General features: G+C 53.5%; 1 protein-coding gene across 2 annotated transcripts; it reads left to right on the forward strand.

Annotated features, from left to right (window-relative positions):
- The first annotated feature begins 817 nt into the window (after positions 1 to 817).
- ZDHHC5 (zDHHC palmitoyltransferase 5) lies at positions 818 to 22,663 on the forward strand. Of its 2 annotated transcripts, none has more exons than XM_074276828.1 (12): positions 818 to 975; positions 3,965 to 5,177; positions 13,004 to 13,125; positions 13,912 to 14,069; positions 15,068 to 15,240; positions 15,365 to 15,467; positions 15,882 to 15,973; positions 16,863 to 16,995; positions 19,476 to 19,599; positions 19,953 to 20,062; positions 20,189 to 21,048; positions 21,397 to 22,663. In XM_074276828.1, exons 2-12 carry the CDS (start codon positions 5,074 to 5,076, stop codon positions 21,560 to 21,562), a joined length of 2,145 nt encoding a protein of 714 aa, XP_074132929.1. In that variant the 5' UTR covers positions 818 to 975; positions 3,965 to 5,073; the 3' UTR covers positions 21,563 to 22,663. The 2 variants fall into 2 exon arrangements, with proteins under 2 accessions (XP_074132929.1, XP_074132931.1); XM_074276830.1 differs by lacking the exon at positions 818 to 975 and adding an exon at positions 1,302 to 1,458.
- Positions 22,664 to 23,045: the final 382 nt, after the last annotated feature.

Raw genomic sequence — 23,045 nt, forward strand, 5'->3', positions numbered from 1 at the left:
CCCCAGACTAACAAGAAGGTGAAGTCTGCGGAGGGCCCTTCCAGGAACCCCGGTTGGCCTATGAACTGGGGTTCTGGTGGTTTTAAATAAAGTTCCTCCAACAAAAGGGACTAATCAGTTTCCCTGGGGCTGGCCAATGAGGGAAGGAGCTGAAGCAGGAAGAGGGCGGGTCCTCCTTGTGAGTGGCCAAATGAGACGCTCGTCTGGCCCGTACCAAGCATCTCAGAGCTTTGGCTCCGACGGGAGCCAGACTTCCTGCTTGGTTGGCTTAAACACTAGCGTTTAAGAATGCTATGTTTTCAGATTTATTAACTTTAGCGACTGGATGTTGGAGTAGTAAAAGAAGGGCTAAGAAAGATGGAAATACTGCCCTCGCTACTTCCTTTTTTCCCGTACACCTGCGCAGTATGCTCAGCTTCTACCCAATCGTCTGCTAAACCCCGTGGTCATGCGCGCGCCGCTTCGGCGTCTCGTGCGCGTACGGCGCTGAGCCCTGACAGCCAATCAGGAACGAGCGAGCCGCGGCCACTGGGAGTGGGGTGGGAGGAAGCGGAGAGGATCTTGCGTACGCGCGCGCGCCTGAGAAGGAGGTGGGCGGGGGCGAGAGGAGGGCGGTCAGTGAATGGGAAAGTGGGCGGGCAGGCGGGCGGTGCGAGCCGCATGAATGGGCGAAACGTGCCCCGCGCGAGACCCGGCGCGCGCCGGGGCTCGGGCAGCCAATGGGAACGCGAGGGAGCTCGAGACCGGCCTCTGAGGGCCAACGGCCGCGCGCCTGCTGCCGAGAAGGAGCGTCGCCGGGCTCGGGAGCGCGCGGGGAGCGGGGGCCGCGCGGAGCGGGGCGGGCGTGGAGCGTGCGGGGGCCGCGCGCTGCCTCTCACAACCCGGGCGGACGGACGGACGGACGTACGGACTGGCTGGCTGACGGCTGGCAGGCGGCACAGCCGAGGGGAGGCGGCGGCGGGCACGGCGCACGGGGTGAGTACCGGGGACACCGGCCCCTGCGGAACCGGAAGTGCCGGGAGGGAGGGTGGGTGACCTCCAGGGAAGGGGGAGCCGGGGCCGGGATTGCCCGGGGACCTCACCCCCGGCCCAGCTCGCCTCGGCCGGCCGGGAGAGGCTGGTGAGCGACGGACGTGCGGCCGCCGCGCCGGGCCCGGCCCCCAAGGGTTGGGGCCCCGTGGCCGCCGTCCGGCGTCCCGTCTCCCTTCCCCCCGGCCTTCGGGAGCACGGCGGATCCGGGGCTCGGCCCCCCAATACTCCCACTGCCCGGCGACAACCCGGGCCGGGGGGCTCCCTCCCTGCCGGGTGCGCTGCCCCCATTTTGCCGATGGGGAAACTGAGTCCCTGAGGCTACACAACCTGGCTCCGAAACTAAGTCTGGCTGGGCGACCCCCCTCGGAAGGAGCCTGCGCCCCGGGACCAGGGGCGCCCTCTCACCCGCGGCTCTCGCAGGCAAAGGTAGCCCCTGCCCCCGAGTCGAGGTCCCGTGCCCCGGCAGCTCGGCCCTCCCCCGTGGGTCTCGTCCCGGAGCCCCCCTGGCGTTCCCGAGTCGCCCTGGCCGAGCGTGGGACCGCCTTCTCCCGCCGGGGTCAGCCCCGGCTCCCTCGGGCTTAGCGAGCACTCCGGGTGCCCCTAGCGGGGGTGCGGCGCTCCTCCCGCCTCGGCCGCCTGCTCACAGCGGGACCCTCGGCCGATCATCCAGCTTCTTGGGCAGATGAGGAAACTGAGGCGGGCGGGGAGAAGGGACTGGGCCAGGGTCTGAGGCCGGACCCGGGAGAGGCGCCGCCTCGGGGAGGCCGGGGTTCGGGTCGGGGGGCAGGTTCGGCCCGCTCTTCCCCGGCTGCTGAGGGCTGTCTGTCTGGGAGAGTGGCCCGGACCGCTCCCCCCACGCCGCCTCTCCCGCTCCCGTTAGGAGTGCCCCCGGCCCGGGGCTGCCGTATCTTGGGTACAGCTTTTAAACTTCCCCTCCCCCATGGCGCTGTAGCCGCCTTCTTAGTGTGCGGGTGCGGGTGTCTCGGTGTGGGCCGAGGGCCCAGGGTGGATCTCTGGCTGTGGGAGAGCCTTCGGCCCACCTTGACCCGGCTCCTTCCGGACTTTAGTCCGCTTCCTTTCTGTCCCTCCCTCCAGCATCTCCTCGCTTGTCTGCGCTCAGTACCTCGATGCTTTCGGCGCTGTCTGCCCGCGGTGCCGAGCCCACATCCAGTCACTTCCTGAAGCCCAGGGGGAAATGAGCGCCTGTGCCAGACTGGATGGCACAGGCTCCACTTGGAGTCAGGGGAACCGTGTCGGGCGGTTTCCTCCTGGAAGGAGGATTGCGCCTCCTTATCTGGCGGCCCGTCACCCTTGGGAAAGCCCAGGTAGCGCGGGTTCCGCGCTGGGAAAGGAGCCGGCAGTCACCGGTTCCTTCCCAAACGGAGGCGAGCCCGCCCATCTTTCTGCTGTTTTCCCTAAAGCTCAGGGATAGATGATGAGTAAGGTCAGTCAGACCCAGCCTGGGCAGTGCTGGTGGGAGCGGAATGAAGGCTGGCCCGCGTCCGTGAGAGCTGGGTTCAAATCCTGCCTGACACCTGCTGGCCCCGACTCTGGCCGAGTCACTTAACCTCCCGTGGGGGGCGCCTTTAAGACACTGCATTGCCAGGAAGGTGGCTTTCCTCTGGTCCCCGTTCTATGTCCCTACACCTTCACTTAGTCTAGAAAACACAGGACTTCCTAGTTTACTCAGCTATCTCCTGGAACTGAGCGTTTTAATTATGATTTTCTTTTTTAAAAGCCTGCCTGCATGGAAAGCAAAACAGAAACCTTTTCTTTTAGTTTAAAAACAAACAAACTAACTCCAGGTTTAGTTATGAATCTGGCCGGGTGGAGCTGACCCCTGAGGGCCCAGGGGAGAGGAAGTGTTGTTCCTAGCTTTCTGTCCTGGTGTCCCAATTACTGCCGTTATCTCGGGATCTGGGATGGTCCCAAACCCTGGGGAGAGAAAGCAGAACCTTCCACCCATCCTGGAAAAAAGTCAGGTCCTTGCTGGGGTCAGTTGGCCATCCCTGTGGTGAGCAGTGGCCGTTCCCCAATTGTCTTCCCCTGTCCGGCTGGTGTGGGTCGTAGAAGAGCTTGTGTCGGTGGGAGGTAAGGGGAGATGTGAGGGCTCCCCAGTTCTGATCCAGTGACTCATTAAATGGCCCTGAGCACATCTCTGGGCTTAACTTTGACTTAGTAGGGAGGCAGCCAGTGTGTCATCACATAATAAGAGTAAAGTGCTTTGAGATCACCAGATGAAAAACATTCTATAAAATCCAGAGGGCTAGTGTTACAGGCTGCTGCCATAAACAGTAATAATTGTTACTGTTAATCACAATTAAGTAGGTGGAGCCCACTTCTTAATGGGCCGTTTTAAGAAAGAACTATTGAAATTTGTTTTTAGGATTGTCAGTTTACATTAGAGTAGAGTTCACAAGAATTCTCAGATTTATCTAAGATTATTACCCAGCCCCCCCCCCCACCCTTTAGAGAGGGGTTAAAAAAAAGGCAAAAATAAAACTTATAAAATGGGAGTGGGGTTAGTGCTCTATTTTGATTTGGATATTATTTTCTTCCTTCATCGTAGCAGCAATAATAACAGCGATACACTCTTGGCTGAAAGGGTCTAGTGGCTCTTGGGTGGGTTTGGGTTTTACATACACGAAGTCGGTGGCTATCCATTTGTGCCTGGTTGGACTTGGCCGTCCCTCTCTGGGGTCAGCGATTCTGTTCGGTGAGCTGGGGCACAAGCCCTTCACCCTCCCATTTGGATTGAGGTTACGGACTTGAAAGGGGAAAGTCTCTGGTCTCTTCTCTCTGTTTGGATCCGAGTGAAGGGGAAGAGGGGAGGGCTCCTTGGAAGAAGGCAGCCTGCTGGGCTAGAGCGTGTCATCGGGGTTTTGGCCAGCTTTGTAGCTGAATCTCTGACATGGCTCTCTGTTTTCTCTAGGTGACTCCCAGGGACCCAGCTGAGTTTCCCCAAGAGCCAGAGGGTGAAGAGGAGAGAGCCCGGCAGAGCTGAGGAGACCCTGACACAGGAGAAGAACCTCTGAAGCTTTATCATCGGCCAAAACGTAGTCAAGCGGACCCGACGCCTTTATCTGCCTTTGACCGAGTAGAGAGTATGGCTTCTGGGATTTCAGATTTCCTCTTTGATTTACATGAAGTCTACAGAAACGGTGGCCCTTGACGGGCTTTGGAATAAAAGAAAGAGACCCAGGATAGACAGGCTCTCCCTCCCGTTCCCTTCCCCCCACCCCCTTCAAAGGAAGGATTTACAGCTCAACCTTGCAGCAGCTGTTGCTCAGCTTTAGCCGCCAAGAGGGAAATAAATAAAATTAAACCACCATTGCCAGGCAGCCGGTCCTGGTGAAATTGAGGTGTGGGGGATGTGGCACCGAGAAGACTACTGGAAAGGGGCAGAGATTGCCATGGAAACAGACTCTCTTTGAAGCTGGAAGGGGGACCCACCTGAAGTTTCTGATTTGGATTAAAGTTGAGCAAGACCTAGTCTGTAGGCCCATCCCATACTTTTGGAAGCAAGGCAGACTCGCTGTTAGTCGGAGGGGCGTTGGTGCCTCTTAGAGGAGTCCCGTCAGCAGCTCTCCTCCATTGCCCTGGGTGCCATTCTTCCCTGCCCTTTCCCCTCAAAGGCCCGTGTCCCCCCATCCCCCCATGAGCTCGGGCCGGGTCCTGCCGCCTGTCCAAGTTCTCGGCCAGCAGCCATTTGCATGCCTACAGTCCACGGCTCCTTCTCCTCTTTTAAACTGTCCACCCGGTGCTGCTTAATCCCCTCTCCTGCCTCATCTCGGGGAGGGGGCTATTCAGCCGCTCAGTTCTCCTTTCCCCCTCCCAGCCTTTTTGTTTCATTTGCAATCCTCTGACCTTTGCTTTTCTTTGGGAGGGGGAAGGGCCACGGTTTTACACTCCAGCCCCAGGTTTCCTTCTGGGCTCTCCTTCCCCCCATCCCCACTGACCCGCCTCCCATTTTCTTGCCCGTTCTGCCACTGTGTGGGCCTGGGCTATGCGGCAAGGCAGATCTTCCAGCAGAGCTCCACCATGCCCGCAGAGTCCGCAAAGAGATTCAAACCCAGCAAGTATGTGCCCGTCTCGGCAGCCGCCATCTTCCTAGTGGGAGCCACCACACTCTTCTTTGCCTTTACGTGAGTTTGACCCTAGGGTGTCCTCCAGGGGAAGCAAGGGATAGGCGTTCCCTGTGGGTGTGTCTGGGGAGGGGGGGGGCGGCGTCGGTGGCGGGCTGGCAGTGAGTGGAGCATTTGGGGACCCAGGGAGATAGCCACAAAAGGAGGAGTAAATGGGATCACAATTGGCATCTTTCCATTCGTCGGACCCTTTGGTGCTTTATAAGCCAGTTTCCCATTCTGTGGAATCCTAGATGGCTTCCCATTATGCTACAGAGCCCCATCATTAGATAATCCAGGAAGGGCAAGGGCGTGGGAAGAAGCTGTCAGGGAGATCTGAAGAGACTTAAGCAATCGGTGGTGAATAGCACTGTGTAAGGGAACCAGGAAGCTTGAGGTTCTCCCAACGCTACAGCTGGAGGGATCCTGGCCAGGAGTCCTCAGGCCGGTACACTGGGAGAGGTCAGGAGTTTGTGAATTGATTGACTTTGTGCTGCTGCAACCATCAGGGCTTTTGCTAAATGCTTTCACCTGCCACTGATGCTTGGTCCTTAGGCTGGAGAAGGCCGAGAATGTGCGGGACAGAGCCCAACAACCAAGTGTTCTGCCTGTCTCGGAGAAGGGGCCTCCATTAGAACATCTCTGATATAGGGGCATGTAGTGACTAGATAGGAAGCTTTCTAAGTTCATACTGGAGTGAGAAGAAATGATGTTCCTTCTTGGTTCATTTTGGGAAGCTGGGCATTTGCATGTCTGTCTCCCTTGCTTTTGGAAATCAGAGTTGGGGTTCTCTCTTTGTTACTGGACAAATCCAGGAGATAACAGGAAGTTGCCCTTCATCCATTCCTTTCCTTGTCTCTTGTATGCTACCCACCCAGCACCTACTGAAAGTTTCGGGGAGGGGATTTTGTCATAAAGGGTCAGGCCATTTGGGTCTGTTGGATGGCTCCGAATGACGATTTTTTAGAATATCCAAATCTCTTGAGAACTTTTTTGCCATGATAATTTATTTGTGACTGAAGCAGATGAACTCTACATCTGAACTCTTGTTATCTACATTAAGATGCTCCTGGGAAAAGAAATAAGCTCTACTGTGGATTAGATAAAGAGCTAGAGAGTAAAAATGGGAGGGATTATTTTTTGTTTGGTAGGTAAAAGATACCAGTAAAGAAACTGCCTCTGAATTAGGAAAGGGAGGACGCCCTAAAAGTGGAAAAGAGAAGCCTTTCTCTAGTGGCTAGAGAGGTCTGGACTTCCTCAGGTGATCTGAGTTCAGGTCCCACCTCCAGTCCTCACTGTGTCCCGGGCCAGGAGGTGAGGCCCTTCTGAGGCCCTTCTGAGGCCCTTCCTTGCCCCTGCTGAGCCAGGGCCTCCTTCTCTGAGGGTGGACCAGAGCCTTTGTGGGTGTCGAGGATCTGAGATTTTGTGGGTGTGAGAATAAGCTCCACCCTGGCAGATGAAACTCAACTAAGATAAGCCTCTGCTGCCTGAGGCGCTGAGAGAATTCTAATCTGGAGTTTTCTTCACTACCCCATGCTGACTCTTCTCTTCTCTTCTCTTCTCTTCTCTTCTCTTCTCTTCTCTTCTCTTCTCTTCTCTGCTCTGCTCTGCTCTGCTCTGCTCTGCTCTGCTCTGCTCTTCTCTGCTCTGCTCTTCTCTGCTCTTCTCTCTCTTTTTGTTTTTGATAAACCTTGAAATGCTATAAAAACACGAGTTATTCTATTACTGAGAGTATAACTGATGAGATCTTTGCTCGAACAAAATCAAAGCAGTGATGATCAGCATCTGTCTTGTGGAGTTAGCCAGCTGAAGTCCTATTCTCTTGTAACGCATCTGTCTGACAAGTGGGAGAATCTGATGATGGCCCGGCCGTTTAAGCCCCACCACAGGGGAGAGGAGAACTCCATGGATCCCAGGGAGGAGCCACTATTCTCTGTGAAGAATAGTGGGTCCTGTCCCCTGCTTATCCTTTACTTTCCCTGGGAACTCTGGGGTTTTTTCTGCATAAATTGCCCTTCCTGCATTGCATTGGGCATCAGGAAAGAGGGCCGGGCTCCTGGTGAAAGGTCGAGTTTTTGTTTCTGCTGCTTCATCCAGCAGGTAGAGCCAGCAGTTGACCCAAAGGATCTTAATATGGAACTCTTGAATTCAGTAACAGTTGGTCTTGGACTAGGAGTATATTCTTAGATCTGTCATGGTATCCTTGAATAAACCTAGAAGCTAAACAAAGGGCAAGATGTGTGTGAGTTTACACATAAGCCCATATGAAAAAAGGATCTAGGCGATTTAGGGTAGGTTCATGGGGATTCTTTTGATTCAGACAGTTGCTGAGCTAGCCTGAGCAGGAGGCACCATCTCTCCCATTTCCTGACTTGCTCATCAGGGACCAGTGAAATGTTTGCCTGGTTACACCAGTTTACCCAGAACAGAAATGTTCTGAAATAGGTGTTTCCTCCACTGATGGCTGAAACTGTGTAACCTACTTTCCTACAGGCTTTAAAACTTTCTCCTTCGTGCCGGTACTACAGGGATTCTTAGTGGGCCATGGTTCCTTCAGGCTCAGGCCAGGAAAGGATGAGCTTTGGAAAATAATAGTCGTTTTTAGTCTTGGGAGAGTTTTGAGAGATGAGATTGCCTGAACTTGCAATGAAAGGCTCCCTCCCCAGGGCTAGTTTCTAAACTGTTTGGGCCTCCTCTCTCCCCATTTGAAGAGCGGCTGCCCTCCTGGTTTTCTGCCCCTCGTTAGCCACGTCCTTCTTCATTAGGCGCTCTCATCTTTTAGTCCCCTGTCATTTTTCCCGCAGATACTAGATAATGGACTGAGCCATCAGCATTCTAGAACGACTGCTCCCCACAAGTTCCTATCCCTCCCCCCCAAACTCCTCTCAAGTTCTTTATAAGACCAAATTGAACATTTCATGGTTTGAAAAGCAGGAAGGAGGAGGTCACAGCTGAAAGTAAACCAGCTCTTTCCTTAGTTTTATCTTAGCCTTAGTCATCCTCGCTTTTCACTTCTCCCCCAATCCCCAGTGCTAATATGCTGCTGTGTAAGACCCACTTGTGGGATCTAGGGGGCTGGGAGGGAGAGGGAGAAGTCCTACAGAAGCCTGTGGGTTTCAACTACTTAGAAATCATTTTCCCTCTCATTTGTTTCATCGAGCAAGGAGAGGCTGTATTCATGAAGCACCAGGCTGACCTGTGAGTAAAAAGATGGGGTTGGGGGGGTGTAGAAGCCCCTTCATCCCACTGAGGACTTGGAGGTATTCCTCAATCTGAGCCTTGTTTTCCCACATTCTGAAGTTGGATTAGGAATTTGTGCTTGCGTGTTTTTGACATTTTACCAAAAGGAACCAGCCTGCCTGGTGGAAGAATAGACTTCTCTTAGGGTTTCTTTTTTTTTTTTTTTTCTTTTTCTTTTTCTGAGGCTGGGGTTAAGTGACTTGCCCAGGGTCACACAGCTAGGATCTCTTAAGTGTCTGAGACCAGATTTGAACTCGGGTCCTCCTGAATTCAGGGCTGGTGCTCTATCCACTGCGCCGCCTAGCTGCCCCCTCTCAGGATTTCTTACAGCAAGAGGCCTCATTTCTTTTGGCTTCTTCCTTCCCTCCCTCCCTTCTCTCCTTCCTGTCCAGGGTCACAGCTTAGTTAAGTATCAATATCTGAGGCTGGATTTGAACTCCGGTCTTTCTGACTCTTTCCACTGTGCCAGTAGTTGCCCCCAGGCCATTCTAATAAATTCGAATATTTCTGAACAAAGAGACAGTGTAGTAGGAGAAAGAGTCCAGGGTCAGAAGTCTGGGCCAGAACTTCCTGGCTCAGCTCTGCCCTAATTCTGGGCAAGTCACTTGCCCTCTCTGGACCTCGGTCATCTTTAAAGGGAAGGAGTGCGGCTGGCCAGCCTCTATGCTCCCTTCCGGGTCTGAAAGTCGCTCAGCTTGTCACTACCTTCATTTGTAAAATTGAGTGGGGGACAAAAGTGTGCTTGCAGTCATCGTTCCTCAAGGGGATGGTCGGGGACTCTGTGGCCTGGAAGTCCAGGCGCGCTGGTCCTTTGGCACACTTCTTTCTCTGGTCACCGCCCAGCCCTGGCAGCTGGGAGATACTTGGGAAGTCGAGCCGGTCGGGGTTCGGCTGCTGCCCTTTGGCTCTCTCATCTCCCCCTTCCCATGAGTAATAGTTGGTTTCCATTCCTCACCAAGAATAATACCTGGCTTCTTCATAGTTGTTCCTGGCTAGGAATTGGGAGTTTTGGGACAAGAGGGCAACTTCCTTAAAGATAAGAAAGCGCTTCTCTTTTGGAGTTTTGGAACAGCAGAGGCGCCTCCCAGTAGAGGGGAAGCTCTCTGCTTGGAGCCCCAGTGCCCCAGAGCTGCATCCGTCGTGACACCATCAGTCAGATGCTTCCACTATGCCAGGCATTGGTGGCATGTGCTTCGGTGCCCACCTGTTTCCTGCCTGGAGCAGCTTTTCTTCCTTTGAACCTCAGACAGGAAAAGTGGAATGGCAGATAGAGGGACTGGAATGATAATTGATGATGATGGTGCTGGATAACAATGTTTCCTTGTTCCATTTAAGCAATTCAGTGTTCAGTGTGGGGCCAGGTGCTTTTTAAGAAGCATTCCAAGATCTCTGGACACGTGCCCTTGTGTATTCTCACACTTGATTGGACAGCCAAGGGAACACAGATGCTTGGGAGAGATCCGGTGCCTGAACTCCCCGTGGCCACATAGCGAGGCCGTGAGCGGCCCACTCCTCGCATCCCCCAGAATCCCAGTTCTATGCCGTCCGCTCCTTGTTTTGGCTCTCCTGGAGAGAGAAGACTTTGGCCAAGCGGGCAGTAGAACCCGTCCTCCTCTCATTCCATTTGGTCTTGCTTGACGGAGTGGGCAGAGAAACCTGTTTTTCCTGGGCTGGTGTAGGTCGAGGAGTCCTGTCGTGAGTCAGCCAGCCTTCTGGGCTAAGGCCGCTCCCCAAACCTCAGGAGCTCTGTGATTATTGCCACAGGCAGAGGACGAGCCCTAACAACGCCTGTTCTCAGCCCGTGTCTCATCTCCCCTCTAAAAGGAAGCAAATTCAGACAGGCTGCTTGGGGTGGTCACCCGGGGCCTGCTGGGTACCATAGCAACACGGCCCCTCCCCAGGCCAGGAAGGAGGTGTTGGGCGGAAGGGGCAGACCTGGCTCACGCACGCCCCTCCTTGGTAGGGTATTGTAACAGCGGGGACTCCGAGGCCTTGGCAGTCTGGGAGCAGGAATCCCGGCTTTGCCAAAGTGGGCTGACTGGCATCGGTGCTCTGGAGGGCTGCTTTCTGTAGGAGAATGGTTTCTCTTGGTGCCAGATTAGGATTTAGCCCCTTACACCTTGACTGGAACAGGTTTATATTTGAAGATATTCTGAGGGGAATAAAGTCCGTCATCTGGAGGAGGGTACCTAAAAGGTTTGCGAACTGGATGAGAGAATTCGGTTTAAAAATAAGGAAACCCAGTGATAAAAGGGATCAGGAAAATTGGCATATCCTCTTATTTAATAACTGCCCAGGAACCTCAGGCCTCCTGAGAAATGAGGGAAACCCTTGTTTCTTTTATCAAAAACTTGAGAAAACCTGAATGGTCTCTGTTCCCTCCTGAGAAATGACTTAATCGTCCTTTCCCCCAAAACAAAGAGCATAGTTATCTCCTGTGGTATCCACAGGGATTGATTAATGTTTCCCTCCTTCCCCTTTCAGTTTTCTTTCTTAGAAAGAGATTACAGGAATAGGCAGCATGAGGGCCAAGTACGTCACCCTCTTTTCCCCAGAAACAGAAGACAGGGGACTTTTTGAGGGGAGGTTCCAATTTTGGGGGACTGGTTTCCCTCATCCTTTCCTCTGAAAGATGAACAACAATCCTTAGGGTGGAATTGAGTCGGGGTTCCTCCTCTTCAACTTTCCCATCCCTTCCCATCTCCATCAGCCCAGACCCTCAGGACAGAGGATCCCATTGTCCTTAATTTAGTGTGAGGTGCTTTCCTGGTGGGAGCAGAGAGGACTGGACTGGAGCCCGCTGGACCCCAGAGGAGAGCAGCAGGGGAGACCCTTGGGGCTTTCTGAGGGCAAGTCGGAGTATGTCCTCCCGTACTTCCAGGGCCCCGGTCAGCCCTGTTCTTGGCTGTCATCAGAGCTTCGTTTCCTCAGGTCCTCCCCGAAAGCTTTTCTGGGGGGTGGAATGACTTCTTTGGGGGTCTCTTGCCCTCTGAGAAGCTTTCCCTTCTGTTGGTTGAGGGAATCCTCGGCAGCTCTGGATTAAGCCGCCGGGACCATCTGGCACCTTGTTCTCTCAGCGCCTTCGTTCTTTACTTCAGACCAGGCTAGGAAAAGGGGACAAGGACACGTGCTGCCCTAGTTGGGGGATTAAGCTTCTCGCCACAAAGTAGATTAGTGTATTATGCCGGCGTCTTCCACAAGGAAGGCCTCTTGAGCTCCGCAGCAGAGAGCTCCTTCCCTCAGGAAGGACGTCCCGTCCAGCGTAGAAGTCGGAGCCGGGTTCAGAGCCCTCTGTGATGCTTATGCCTTTGTGACCGAGGGCAGGTCACTAACGTTCTCTGTAAAATGAGATGGCCCAAATGGAAGGTGGGGGAAGGGAGCGAGCATTTCTGGTGGTTTATCTTTACCCATCATGCTAATGCTTTTGCAGGGATCTCATTGATCTTCACAACACCCCTATGCACTGGGTATTTTGATTATCCCCATTTTACAGTTGAAGAAACTAAGACAAAAGAGCCATTGAGGGAATTGTTCAGTGTCTGAGGCTGAATTTGAGTCCAGGCCCAGCCCTCCAGCCGCTGCGGCACCCCCAGCTGCCTCAGAACCCCTAGTTCTTGGTCTCACCTGCTGGGGGTTCGGGCACAGAAAGCGGCCTTCCCAAGCTCTCAGCTGCCTGAAGGCTCTAGACAAAGGCGAGACTTAGGGAGCACTTCCTCAGGGAAGGAGCTGAGCCGCGTTCCCCATTTTGGGCACAAGTGAGGCCGTTCCCTTCCGGCAAATTGTTTTCAGTCTCTCGTGAGTCGGCTGGCTGGGCTTTTCTAGTTTCCCTGTCCCTGTCATTCAATTAGGGCTTCTTTAGTCTGAGCCTCATTTGCTCTGATTCATTTTTAGGCCTGAAGAGTCTTGGGGGAGAGGAGGCAACTCCTTACTGTTTTGTCAACCTTCTCTTGAATAAAACTCTTGAAGAAACTCTGCGCCCCTGAGAGTTGAGTGGGAAGCGTTAGGCATCGGGGCCCAGAGTCGCCCGGGAGGGGGGGCAAGGCGGGAGAAGCAGGCGCAGCCGGAAACACTTGCTTTGAGCCCGTGTGCGAGGCAGGAGGATGTGCCTGGGATCCAGAGGCTAGACAGGGATGTGGTTGATGTCGATGCCATAGTTTCTTCTGCTTGGATAAGAGGGAGCCAGGCGTCTCCCAAAGGAATCATCCTCTGGTGTTTCTGTGCTCACTTTCCTTAGTGGGCAGAGAACAAGAGAGCCCACGTGGGAAAGGGTCGCCATGGGGGGATTCTCGGCCGCTCTCTGGGGAATCAGACCCGCTGGTCTAGAGGTTGGGAAATAGCAATGGGGATTTGAGAAAGGAAAGGGAAGCCTCCAACCAGACTTAGCGTGGTTCCGGGAACCGAGCCAAAGACAGTTCCCCTCCTGGAGTCATGGCAAGGCGAGCCCTCAATCTCCTTCGGTCTGCTTTGGAGACTGGTTGGCAAAGGGACGGCTTTCTCCCAGGGAAAGCTTTGTCGTACTCCTCGGAATGTGAGCGATGGGGCAGGCTGCTAAGGGACATCTGGCACTCACGGGGGCTCCTTCTCCCTTTTTCCCCTTCTCTGCCCAGGTGCCCAGGGTTGAGCCTGAATGTGTCACCTGCAGTGCCCATCTATAATGCTGTCATCTTCCTCTTTGTGCTGGCCAACTTCAGCATGGCCACCTTCATGGACCCAGGCATTTTCCCCCGAGGTAAGACTTCCCCCTTCCTTTGGGGCAGTTCTCTGAGAAGGAGCACATTTAGTTCCCCTAGGTCTTAGGGGTTTGGAGATTAGGGCGTTTATTTATGGACTAGAAGCAGTGACGGGACTAGGGTTTTGAGGGACAGGTATTCCCAGCTTGTATTGGTGACCTTGGTGTGTGGCATAAGGCACTATAAATCTGGAGATCCTTTATGTTGGCAAAGGTCACTTCCTGCTGCCACACCTCCCCCACCCCTTTCTCCCTCCTAATTTCGTAATACGTGGTAGAAAGAACGAGTCCTTGGGCTGAGGTAGGGAGCGTTGTTCCCTAACGCCTTCATTCTTGGTTGAGGGAAAGTGATGTATCAGACGCTGATTTTTGTAAAACAGTTGTTCCTCATGGAACATGTCGGCTGCCAGGGCAGAAGAGACCCACGCCGCGTTCTCGCTTGTGCTGGGCTCATTTAATGTCTCACCAGCGGGACAAGGATAAAGTATCCGAGGGATTCGGCAGAGGGACTTTCCCTGGGGACTAGGGAAGCCTGGAAGGCCCCGGCTTGGGAGCTAAGGCCGGAAAGATGGACCGGCTTTTCATTCATGGGATAGGGCGGTGGCTCCACCTAGAAAGACCGGGGGGAGCCAAGAATTGGAAAGGGAAACAACAAAGTCTGCTTGGAGGATGGGACCCTCTGAGCGTGGCTGCGTGGAGGAGCCCGCTGGGGAAGGGAGGCGCTTGGCGGGTCTCTTCCACTGAGCCCATATTTGTGGGGGTTCAGTTATCTTTCTCCTCCCTCAGCTGAAGAGGACGAGGATAAGGAGGATGATTTCCGAGCCCCACTTTACAAAACGGTGGAGATTAAAGGGATCCAGGTTCGAATGAAATGGTGTGCCACCTGCCGCTTCTACCGTCCCCCTCGCTGCTCACACTGCAGCGTCTGTGACAACTGTGTCGAGGTAAGTAAGAGCCTTGCCGAGGAACGGGGTGCAGCAGAATGCCCTTCTCCGTGGCGGCTGTCTTCCCATCAGCTGGCAAAGCCCAGTTGTTTTATCCCCAGGAGAGAGACCGAAACCCTAATGTCCATTAGTCTCTGGGCTCTCTTGGCTCCGTCCCGGAGCCTGAGAACACCAGCTCGATGTTCCAGCTCGGTATCAGAGGCCATGATAGAAAATGTAAAATGTTTAAAGGTTTGCAAATCATCTCAGACGGGATTTATTTGCCCTCACAGCCATCCTATAAAGTAAAGGCTATAGAAGTTAATTGTCCATAGTCACTGAACTAGCAGATTCAAACCCGGGCCTCTCTCCCCTCCCATCATTTCCTCTCCCCCCGTCTCTGTGGCACACGGCCATAATCGGGGTGCTCTCTGTACAAGAGGCAGGGGACAGTGATGTCTCAGACGGGAACATGCCCCCTGGAGCCCAGCCCCTCCCATGGAGATTCCAAGTCCCATCCTCTTCTCTCCTTGGATCTTTTGAAAACCTCTTCTTGCCTTCTGTCCATGGCTAAATTTCTCCCTCTGCCTCAGTTCTCTGATCCCCATCACAAGATGCTTCCCACTTGTCATCTTCCTCCCCTTGACTGTTGCCTCCTAGCCCCTCCTGTTTTCCTGAAGCTGCAAGTAGCTGCCAGCTCCTTCCTATACCTGCTTTCATCCAAACCTCCTTTCCTTTTGGCAAAAGGGTACAGGCTGATCCCTTGGCCGAGTCCCATAGCGGGTCAGCTGGCACGGCCGTTGTAAGGGAGAAAGCCACACCGGCTCCTTGAGATTGAGCCACCGTGGCCTCGCGACAACTTCTCGAGCTTGGGGAAGGAGGGCTGCCTCGTTCAGAAGTGGTCTCCTGAAGTCCTGGCAACGCGAGCCCAACTCGAGGCTGTGTCCCCTCCCTGTGACACGGGAGAAGGCTGATGGGCTCACAGCCAGATGTTCTGACCTTTTTGTCTTTGCCCCTAGGAATTTGACCACCACTGTCCCTGGGTGAACAACTGCATCGGGAGACGCAACTACCGCTACTTCTTCCTCTTCTTGCTCTCCCTCACGGCCCACATCATGGGCGTGTTTGGCTTCGGCCTGCTCTACATCCTCTACCACATGGAGGAGCTCTCAGGGGTCTGCACGGCCGTCACGTATCCTTCCAGATGCTCGGGGTGGGGGAGAAGCGGCCCAGAGGCGGGGTGGGGGCGATGGTCCTGAGAGGGGCTCACGTCAGCTCATGTCACTTGAATGGTTCCCTTGACTCTCAGGCTGCAGCATGGCAGTGATGTGTGTGGCTGGCTTGTTCTTCATTCCTGTAGCCGGCTTGACGGGGTTTCATGTGGTGTTGGTGGCCAGGGGTCGCACAACTAACGAACAGGTATGAGGGATTATGGGGAGGGGTTCCTGAGAGACTTGGGGCAAGGTTTTTCAGATTTTGTTATGCTTAGGGTTTTTTGTTTTTTTTTAATAGTATTTTATTTTTCCAAATACATGCAAAGATAGGTTTCAACATTCACCTTTGCAAAACCTTGTCTTCCAGATTTTTCCCCCTCTCTTCCCCCCCACTCTCCAAAACAGCAGCAATCCGATATAAGTTAAACATGTGCAATTCTTCTAAACGTCTTTCCATTCCTGTCATTACACTGAGTTTTTTGTCCTAACATGATATTGTTGATAAAAAGTTATATTGATAGCAGGCCTTTTTCTTGGGGTGGTAGCCTGCTCAGCCCCATAAACCTCCTTTCTGAGGCTCTATCATGTGACTTGGCTCACAGTGATCTCCTCTCCACAGGTTACAGGTAAATTCCGGGGAGGCGTAAACCCTTTCACCAATGGCTGTTGCAACAATGTCAGTCGTGTGCTCTGCAGCTCTTCGGCCCCTAGGTAAAGTCTTCCTCTCCAGCTCAAGCCAGCGGGGTTTCTACTCCAGTGCAGGCTATGATAGGTGGGGACTGAATTCTGTAGTGACGTCTCCTCTTTGAGAGCCGGGTGGCTGTCGGGGAGAGATGGCTGCCCTAGAAGGTCACCCAAGACTTCTGCCTCTCGCGCTTATTTTGGCTATGGCCGTAACTTATGAATTGAGCTCTGTGTCAGGTCTCTCTTCTCTCAAATCCTACAGGTCCCAGTGTGACCTTGCTAATGGGAAGGTTGGTCTGACCACATCCCAGCCTTACTCCATATAGCCAAGCCCACCCACCTTCACAACAGCCTTCCCAATCTCTCTGCTGTCAGCTTGGCTCACTCTACAGGATGTGGGCCCTTTCTCTGGCCATCCCCTAGACTTTCAAGGTCCTCCCCCCTCCCCTCTGCTTGGACTCCCTTGTTTCTGTAAAACTCAGGCTAGATTGTGTGCAGGAAACCTTTCCCCGGTTTTTAAGGCTGTTTTGTTTGTGCTCGGTGTCTCCCTGGTAGGAGATAAGTTCTTGGGGGCCAGGATGGTTTGATTTTTCATCTTTGAAACCCCTGCGTCCATCACAGTGCCTGGCACATAGTAGGTGCCTAATAAGGAAATGGTTGATTGGCTGGATCTTTTTTTTTTTTTTTTTTTTCTCTGTCGAGGGATCAGATTTACATTCAGTGAACTGAACTAGGGATTAGCCTTCAGCTGCCTCCTCTTAGCCTTTTTCAGAGACTGACAAAGGTTGGCTCAGCGCGGGCCTCTTCAGGGCAGGCCCTTGGCCTATGTTATTGGTGGCCCTCGCAGTGCCTGGCACGTGATGAGGGCTCAGAAAAGGATCTGTTGACCAATAGTTATCCTTCCTTTGAATACCAGGTACTTGGGGAGACCAAAGCGAGAACAAACAATCGTGATCCGGCCTCCTTTCCTTCGACCAGAAATATCAGATGGGCAGATTGCTGTGAAAATTATGGACAACGGTATTCAAGGGGAACTCAAGAGAACCAAGGTGAGGGTCTGGGGCAGGGTGGGAAACCCTCACATATCATTTGCATAATCAACCCCAGGTGATCAGCTGAAAGCTGGGTATCAGCAGTGATAATTGTACATGGTCTGAGAATGATGTTACAAATATCCAAATGACCTTTGGGAGAAACAGAGTTTCCCAGTCTCCATCTATGGGATGGGAAGTAAGGTCAGGAGGGGAATCGGTTTCCCCCAGTGATGAGGGAAAGTTTGTGACATTCTGCCATCTTAAAATTACCTTCCTTGACCTCTAATGCTGGAGTGTGTCATGGATTCGTTCTGGTGAAATTTACAGAACTCTTCTCAGCTCGTGAAGCTCCTTGGCACAGGGAATGAAGATAGACGATTCTTTTTTCTTTTCCTTGTTAATTTTTATATTTAAATTCATTGAGAAAAAAAGAACAAAAGATTTTTAAAGGATGACTAGAAATAGAAATATTTATTTTAATATTAATATTTTAAATGTAATTGCTTAAGTCAAGTTCTGGAAGCTAAAGAAGAAAGTTCAAAATATGTTGGTGAAATAGGAAATGGTTCAGTTTGGCTGGAGAGTAGAGCACCGTGCAGATAGCATTGGGCAAGGTTGGCAAACAGTGCCCAATGGGGGCACCCCGTGAATGTCGGGCAGCAGTATTTGAACTTGAGTCAGCAGGCCATCCAATGAGGCTCCGGGAGAATGAGGAGTGAATGGGAGCGGGAAGAAGGTGGTAGCCGAGAAAGCTCTTGTGAGCACCTACTGCGCCAAGTGCCAGGGACCAGCACAGAGGCCATTGAGACAGCCCCTGCCCTCTAGTGTCTTGTCCTCTTTTGGGGGAAAAACTGTGTGTGTATGTGTGTACATATGATAAACATATAATTTTTTTAAAATCACCTTGTTTTTAATGTACATTTCTCTCCTTCCCTCTTACTCCTTCTAGAGAACTGCGTAACAAATAATTTAGATGCAGAGAAAAAAATCCAGAAGGGTCACACAGATAGGAAGTGTTGGGTGTCTAAGGCCAGATTTGAACTAAGATCCTCCTGACCTCAGGGCCAATAATAGCATAATAAAAGCCTCTGAACTCCTCCCCCCAAATTTTGCAAACAAGGTGGGGTTGGTTCCTTCTCTCTTATTTGGGGCTAAACTTGTGCTTTCTTCAAACCCGGTGATCTTCTGGTCACTCCAAAGTGCTGCTGTCCCAGCATTTCTTTCTGATCGTCACCTTCTTGGGGTTTATGCTTAGCAGTAGACTCTGGGTGTAAGGATGTGGACATTTATTTTTAGCACTTTATTTGTGCAATTCCTAATTGTTTGTCAGAACGATGGTTCTAATTTATAAGTCTACCAGCATTGCCTAGTGTGCCATCTCCCTAACTCCTCTAACAGGGACTTTGGGGATCTGTTGTCATCTTTAGCAGTTTGCTGCCTAAGAGGGAGAAGTTTTGATTTGCATTCTCTTACTCTTAAGTGATTTGTAGTATTCTTTCTGGGAGACTAATAATTCAGTTCTTTTAAGAATTGTCCACATCTTCTCGTTTAGTCGTTTTCAGTCATGTCGAACTCTTCTTGACTCCATTTGGGTTTGGAGTGATTGGCCATTTCCTTCTTTGGTTCATTTGGCAGATAAGGAAACTGAGGCAGCAAACAGGGTGAAGTAGAGGGTCACACAGCTAGGAAGCATCTGAGGCTGGATTTGAACTCTGATCTTTCCGTCTCCAGCCCCAGGGCACTATTCAGTGCTTCCACCTAGCAGCCCCATTTACATCTTTGCACTCCTATGGAGGAATGGATTATAGCCTCACATTTCTGTGGTCTGCATCAGAGATTTTTGAAAAAACAACTTCTTTTTCTTTTTTGGTGAGGCCATTGGGGTTAAGTGACTTGCCCAAGGTCACACAGCCAGGAAGTGTTAAGTGTCTGAGGCCAGATTTGAAATCAGGTCCTCTTGATGTCAGGGCTGGTGCTCTCTCCACTGCGCCACGGCTGCCCCACAAAACCATTTTTTTCCTGGTTGATTGCTTCCCTTTTTATATTCCATGCATTTGTTTTGTTTGTGTGGAAGCTCTTCAATTCCATGTAATCACAATGGACTCTTTTGTAACTGCCTCCATGCCCCTCTCATGCCTATAGGGTCCATTCTTTTTAATAGGAGCTCCCAAAGACTCCCCACAGAAAGGGTAACTGGCAGGTGGGGAGCCATAGATGGAGCTGATGTCTAGGAAGGGGGGAGGGAGCTGAGAGCTCACGTGTCAGGGTCGAGGGGATGGCAATGGGAGGAGAAAAGAGGAACAAATGAATGAAAGAATGAATTCATGCTGAGTCGTTGCCTTGTGGGACAAAAGGGCCTTTCTGTATCCCAGCTGTCCTACCTGTTTAGAAAAAGACATCAATTGGGACTTCTGCTTCTCCCTCATGGCAGACAACCTTCAGTTTCACCAAGACCGTTCTTCCATGTCTAACCTCTTCCTTTTTGCAAATCTTAGTCCAAGGGAAGCCTGGAGGTAACAGAGAGCCAGTCTGCAGATGCTGAGCCCCCGCCACCTCCGAAGCCGGATCTCAGTCGCTACACGGGCCTCCGGACTCACCTCAGCCTCGCCACCACGGAGGGTAAGAGTTGGCTGGACACTGCGAGGGCTCCTGAGGCGGTGGGGCAAGCGGGATGGCCAAGGACAGGGGGGTGGGGAAGGGGAGGTAAAGAAAACGTGATCCCTCTGTCCTCCTGCCATCCCGTGGGAACGGGGCTCGGCAGGATGTGGCTCAGGCCTCTGGAGGAGCTGCGGATTCTCCCTTGGCCCAGGGCTCTCCAGAAGAGGGTGAAGGTGGGCGGGGTACGGGACGAGCCCGTCCAAAAAGCCCAAGTCCCTTAAGTCCTTTCCTCTTGTGAGACTCCAAGGAGAGTGCCGGGCCCCGCTACCCTAAAAGTGACATGTGGTCGTTGTGCTTGTGGATTTCTCCCACAGATAGTCTTCTGAGCAAGGACAACCCCCCCACGCCCACCATGTACAAGTACAGGCCCGGCTACAGCAGCAGCAGCACGTCCGCGGCCATACCTCACTCCTCAAGCGCTAAGGTACGAGACCTGGCCCGGGGGAATGGCGGGGATGCTGGCTTCCTTGGGGAGGTGGGAGCCCAGGCCTGTGAGGGGAGGGGGGCTCCCGGGCCAGATCTTGATGTGCTCCTGGGCCTCCTTCCTCAGCTGAGTCGAGGAGACAGTCTGAAGGAGCCAGCCTCGATCGCTGAGAGCAGCCGCCACCCCAGCTACCGGTCAGAGCCCAGCCTGGAACCCGAAAGCTTCCGCTCTCCCACCTTTGGCAAAAGCTTTCACTTTGACCCGCTGTCGAGCGGCTCCCGTTCCTCCAGCCTCAAGTCGGCCCAAGGCACGGGCTTCGAAATGGGCCAGCTGCAGTCGATTCGTTCCGAGGGCACGACTTCCACCTCCTACAAGAGTCTGGCCAATCAGACGCGCAACGGGAGCCTCTCTTATGACAGCCTGCTCACCCCTTCTGACAGCCCTGATTTTGAGTCGGTGCAGGCAGGGCCAGAGCCAGACCCCCCTTTGGGTTACACCTCTCCCTTCCTGTCGGCCCGGCTGGCCCAGCAGCGGGAAGCTGAGAGGCACCCCCGCCTGGTGCCCACCGGCCCTCCGCCACGCGAGCCCTCACCCGTGCGGTACGACAATCTGTCGCGCCACATCGTGGCCTCCCTTCAGGAGCGGGAGAAGCTGCTGCGCCAGTCGCCTCCTGTCTCTGGCCGGGAAGAGGAGCCCGGACTGGGAGACTCTGGCATCCAGTCGACGCCGGGTTCTGGCCACGCCCCCCGTACCAGCTCATCTTCGGACGATTCGAAGCGCTCGCCTTTGGGCAAGACCCCGCTGGGCCGCCCAGCTGCCCCCCGTTTTGGCAAGCCAGAAGGGCTTCGGGGCCGGGGACTGGGGTCCCCTGAGCCAGCCCCAACTGTCCCTTACCTAGGCCGATCCATGTCTTATAGCAGCCAAAAAGCCCCATCTGGTGTCCCTGAGACAGAGGAAGTTGCCTTGCAGCCATTACTGGCACCCAAGTAAGTATCGGCGCCGCCTGTAGGCTTCCTTTGCCCTTTGTGCCCCGTATGAGGGGCAGGGCCTTCTGAGCCCGGTTGAGCTCCAGCAAGCCCAGGGGTCGGACGATTTCTTCTGAAGCGTCCTCTTGTCCTTGTCAGGAAGTAGAGGGCTGTGCCCTGGGTGCCAGGCGAAGGGAGTATGTGAAACCCCTCCACACAGAGCAGGGGGAGTGAATGCTAGGAGAAGCTAAGGTCCGTTTTTTCTCATGTCCAACGAAGACCGCTGGGGAGACACCGTTTTGAGGGGGTGGCCCCGGGGTGGGTGTGGCCTTCTCACTGCCTGAGCCCCATCTGTCCTTCCTTCCCCAGAGATGAGGTGCAACTGAAGACTGCCTACAGCAAATCCAACGGGCAGCCCAAGACCTTGGGCTCGGCCTCCCCTGGCTCTGGCCAGGCCTCCCTCAGCAGTCCCACCCGAGGAGGAGTCAAGAAGGTGTCAGGGGTGGGCGGCACCACCTACGAGATTTCGGTGTGAGCCCTTGGCGCCTCCGTGCCTACACCAAAGGGCCCTGAGTGGCTACCCTGCTCCCCCCAAGGGGCTCCCCTCTCCTGCATGGACACTTTCAAACCACAGATCCCACGAGGATGAGGAGCTTTTACAGACCACAACGCTGGAGGCAGGGGACGTGGGGGAGAGTCGGCACTGACTGCCCAGGGCGGTGACTCCTGTCTGAGAATCAGCGTCCTCCCCCCAGCCCTCCCCACCCCTGGGCCAGACTCAATGGACATTTGTGCAATTGCTTGCCCTGGAGGGAACCGGATCGTTTTTAAACCAGAAATAATTTTTTTTATTATTGTTACGGATTCTATTTTTTTCCTCTTCTGCGTTACCAGGTGTGTGTGTACATATATATATATTATATATATATTATAAATATCAAAGAAATTCTATATATATATATACCCTGGGATGAGGAAAGGGGAGGAGAGGGGTGAGCATCAGGAGAGAAAGGGGAGCTCCCCCCACCCCCGCCTGTCCCTGCCCCTCAGACCATCAGGAAAAGGGTTGGGATGTGGGGCCTTCCAACCCAGCCCTTCCCTGTGGCCCCTCTTCTCTCCCCTCCCTCCCCCCAGTCATCACCACTGAGGAGCTTGGGAAGAGGAGAGCGGGGGGAGGGGGTCTTGGGGACGAGTTAGTTTTCTAGTCTCATTGGCACTTGATTTCCTCAGCGGGCGAGGCCCTGCCCCCTGGCGAAGTAGGAAAGAGTTGGCCTAGCCCAGCTCCCGTATCATTGGATCCCAACCAGCCCCCAAGGGGGCTGAGGAGGCGGGCAGCTTCCCCCCAACTCTCATAGTTGAGTCTGCAAATTCAAGGCCGGGAGAGAAGAGTCCAAAAAGCAATATTTCTCATCACATGCCAAAAACTGGGAACAGAGAGAGGGGGGCAGGCCCCGGTCCGAGCCTCTCCGGCTTCCTTGGGGATCACCTTTAGCCCAACTCTCCTGGGTGGCAGGGGATGCCTGGGTCCTGGCTTCAGGAAGAGGGACCTGCCTCCCTCTTGGCAGAGGCCCTTTTATTTTTTATTCTGATTAGCCATTTTAAACCAACAAGGAATAAAAAGAAATCCTGATCTAAATCTGCCACCCTGGATCTGTGTTCTTTCTGATCTTGCCAGTTCCACCCTCTTGCTGGTGGGAGGTGGCCACTGGGGCCGTGGGGCTCTGGAGGCCCGAGCCTGGGGCAAAGCTGCTTCTAAGTGATCCCTGCTTGACTTTGGTCTCTTTTAGAAGAAATGAAGTCGACCTGAAGAGAGCCTGAGTTAGGGCAAGTCACAACGAATCATGGGAGCCGGTCCAGGTTTTCAGGGTGCTTAATCTTGGTTTTGCCTTTGGAAAGGCGGAGCACCCGTGGTGGCTGCCAACTAAGGGCCCTCACCACCGCCCTTATCTGGTCAAATGTCAGCTGAGGTCGAGGGCCACCTGCTGGCACTGGGGGAGAACTACAGTTACTCTGGCATG

Source organism: Sminthopsis crassicaudata, chromosome 6 (genome assembly GCF_048593235.1).
Source record: "Sminthopsis crassicaudata isolate SCR6 chromosome 6, ASM4859323v1, whole genome shotgun sequence".
Lineage (NCBI taxonomy): Eukaryota > Metazoa > Chordata > Mammalia > Dasyuromorphia > Dasyuridae > Sminthopsis > Sminthopsis crassicaudata.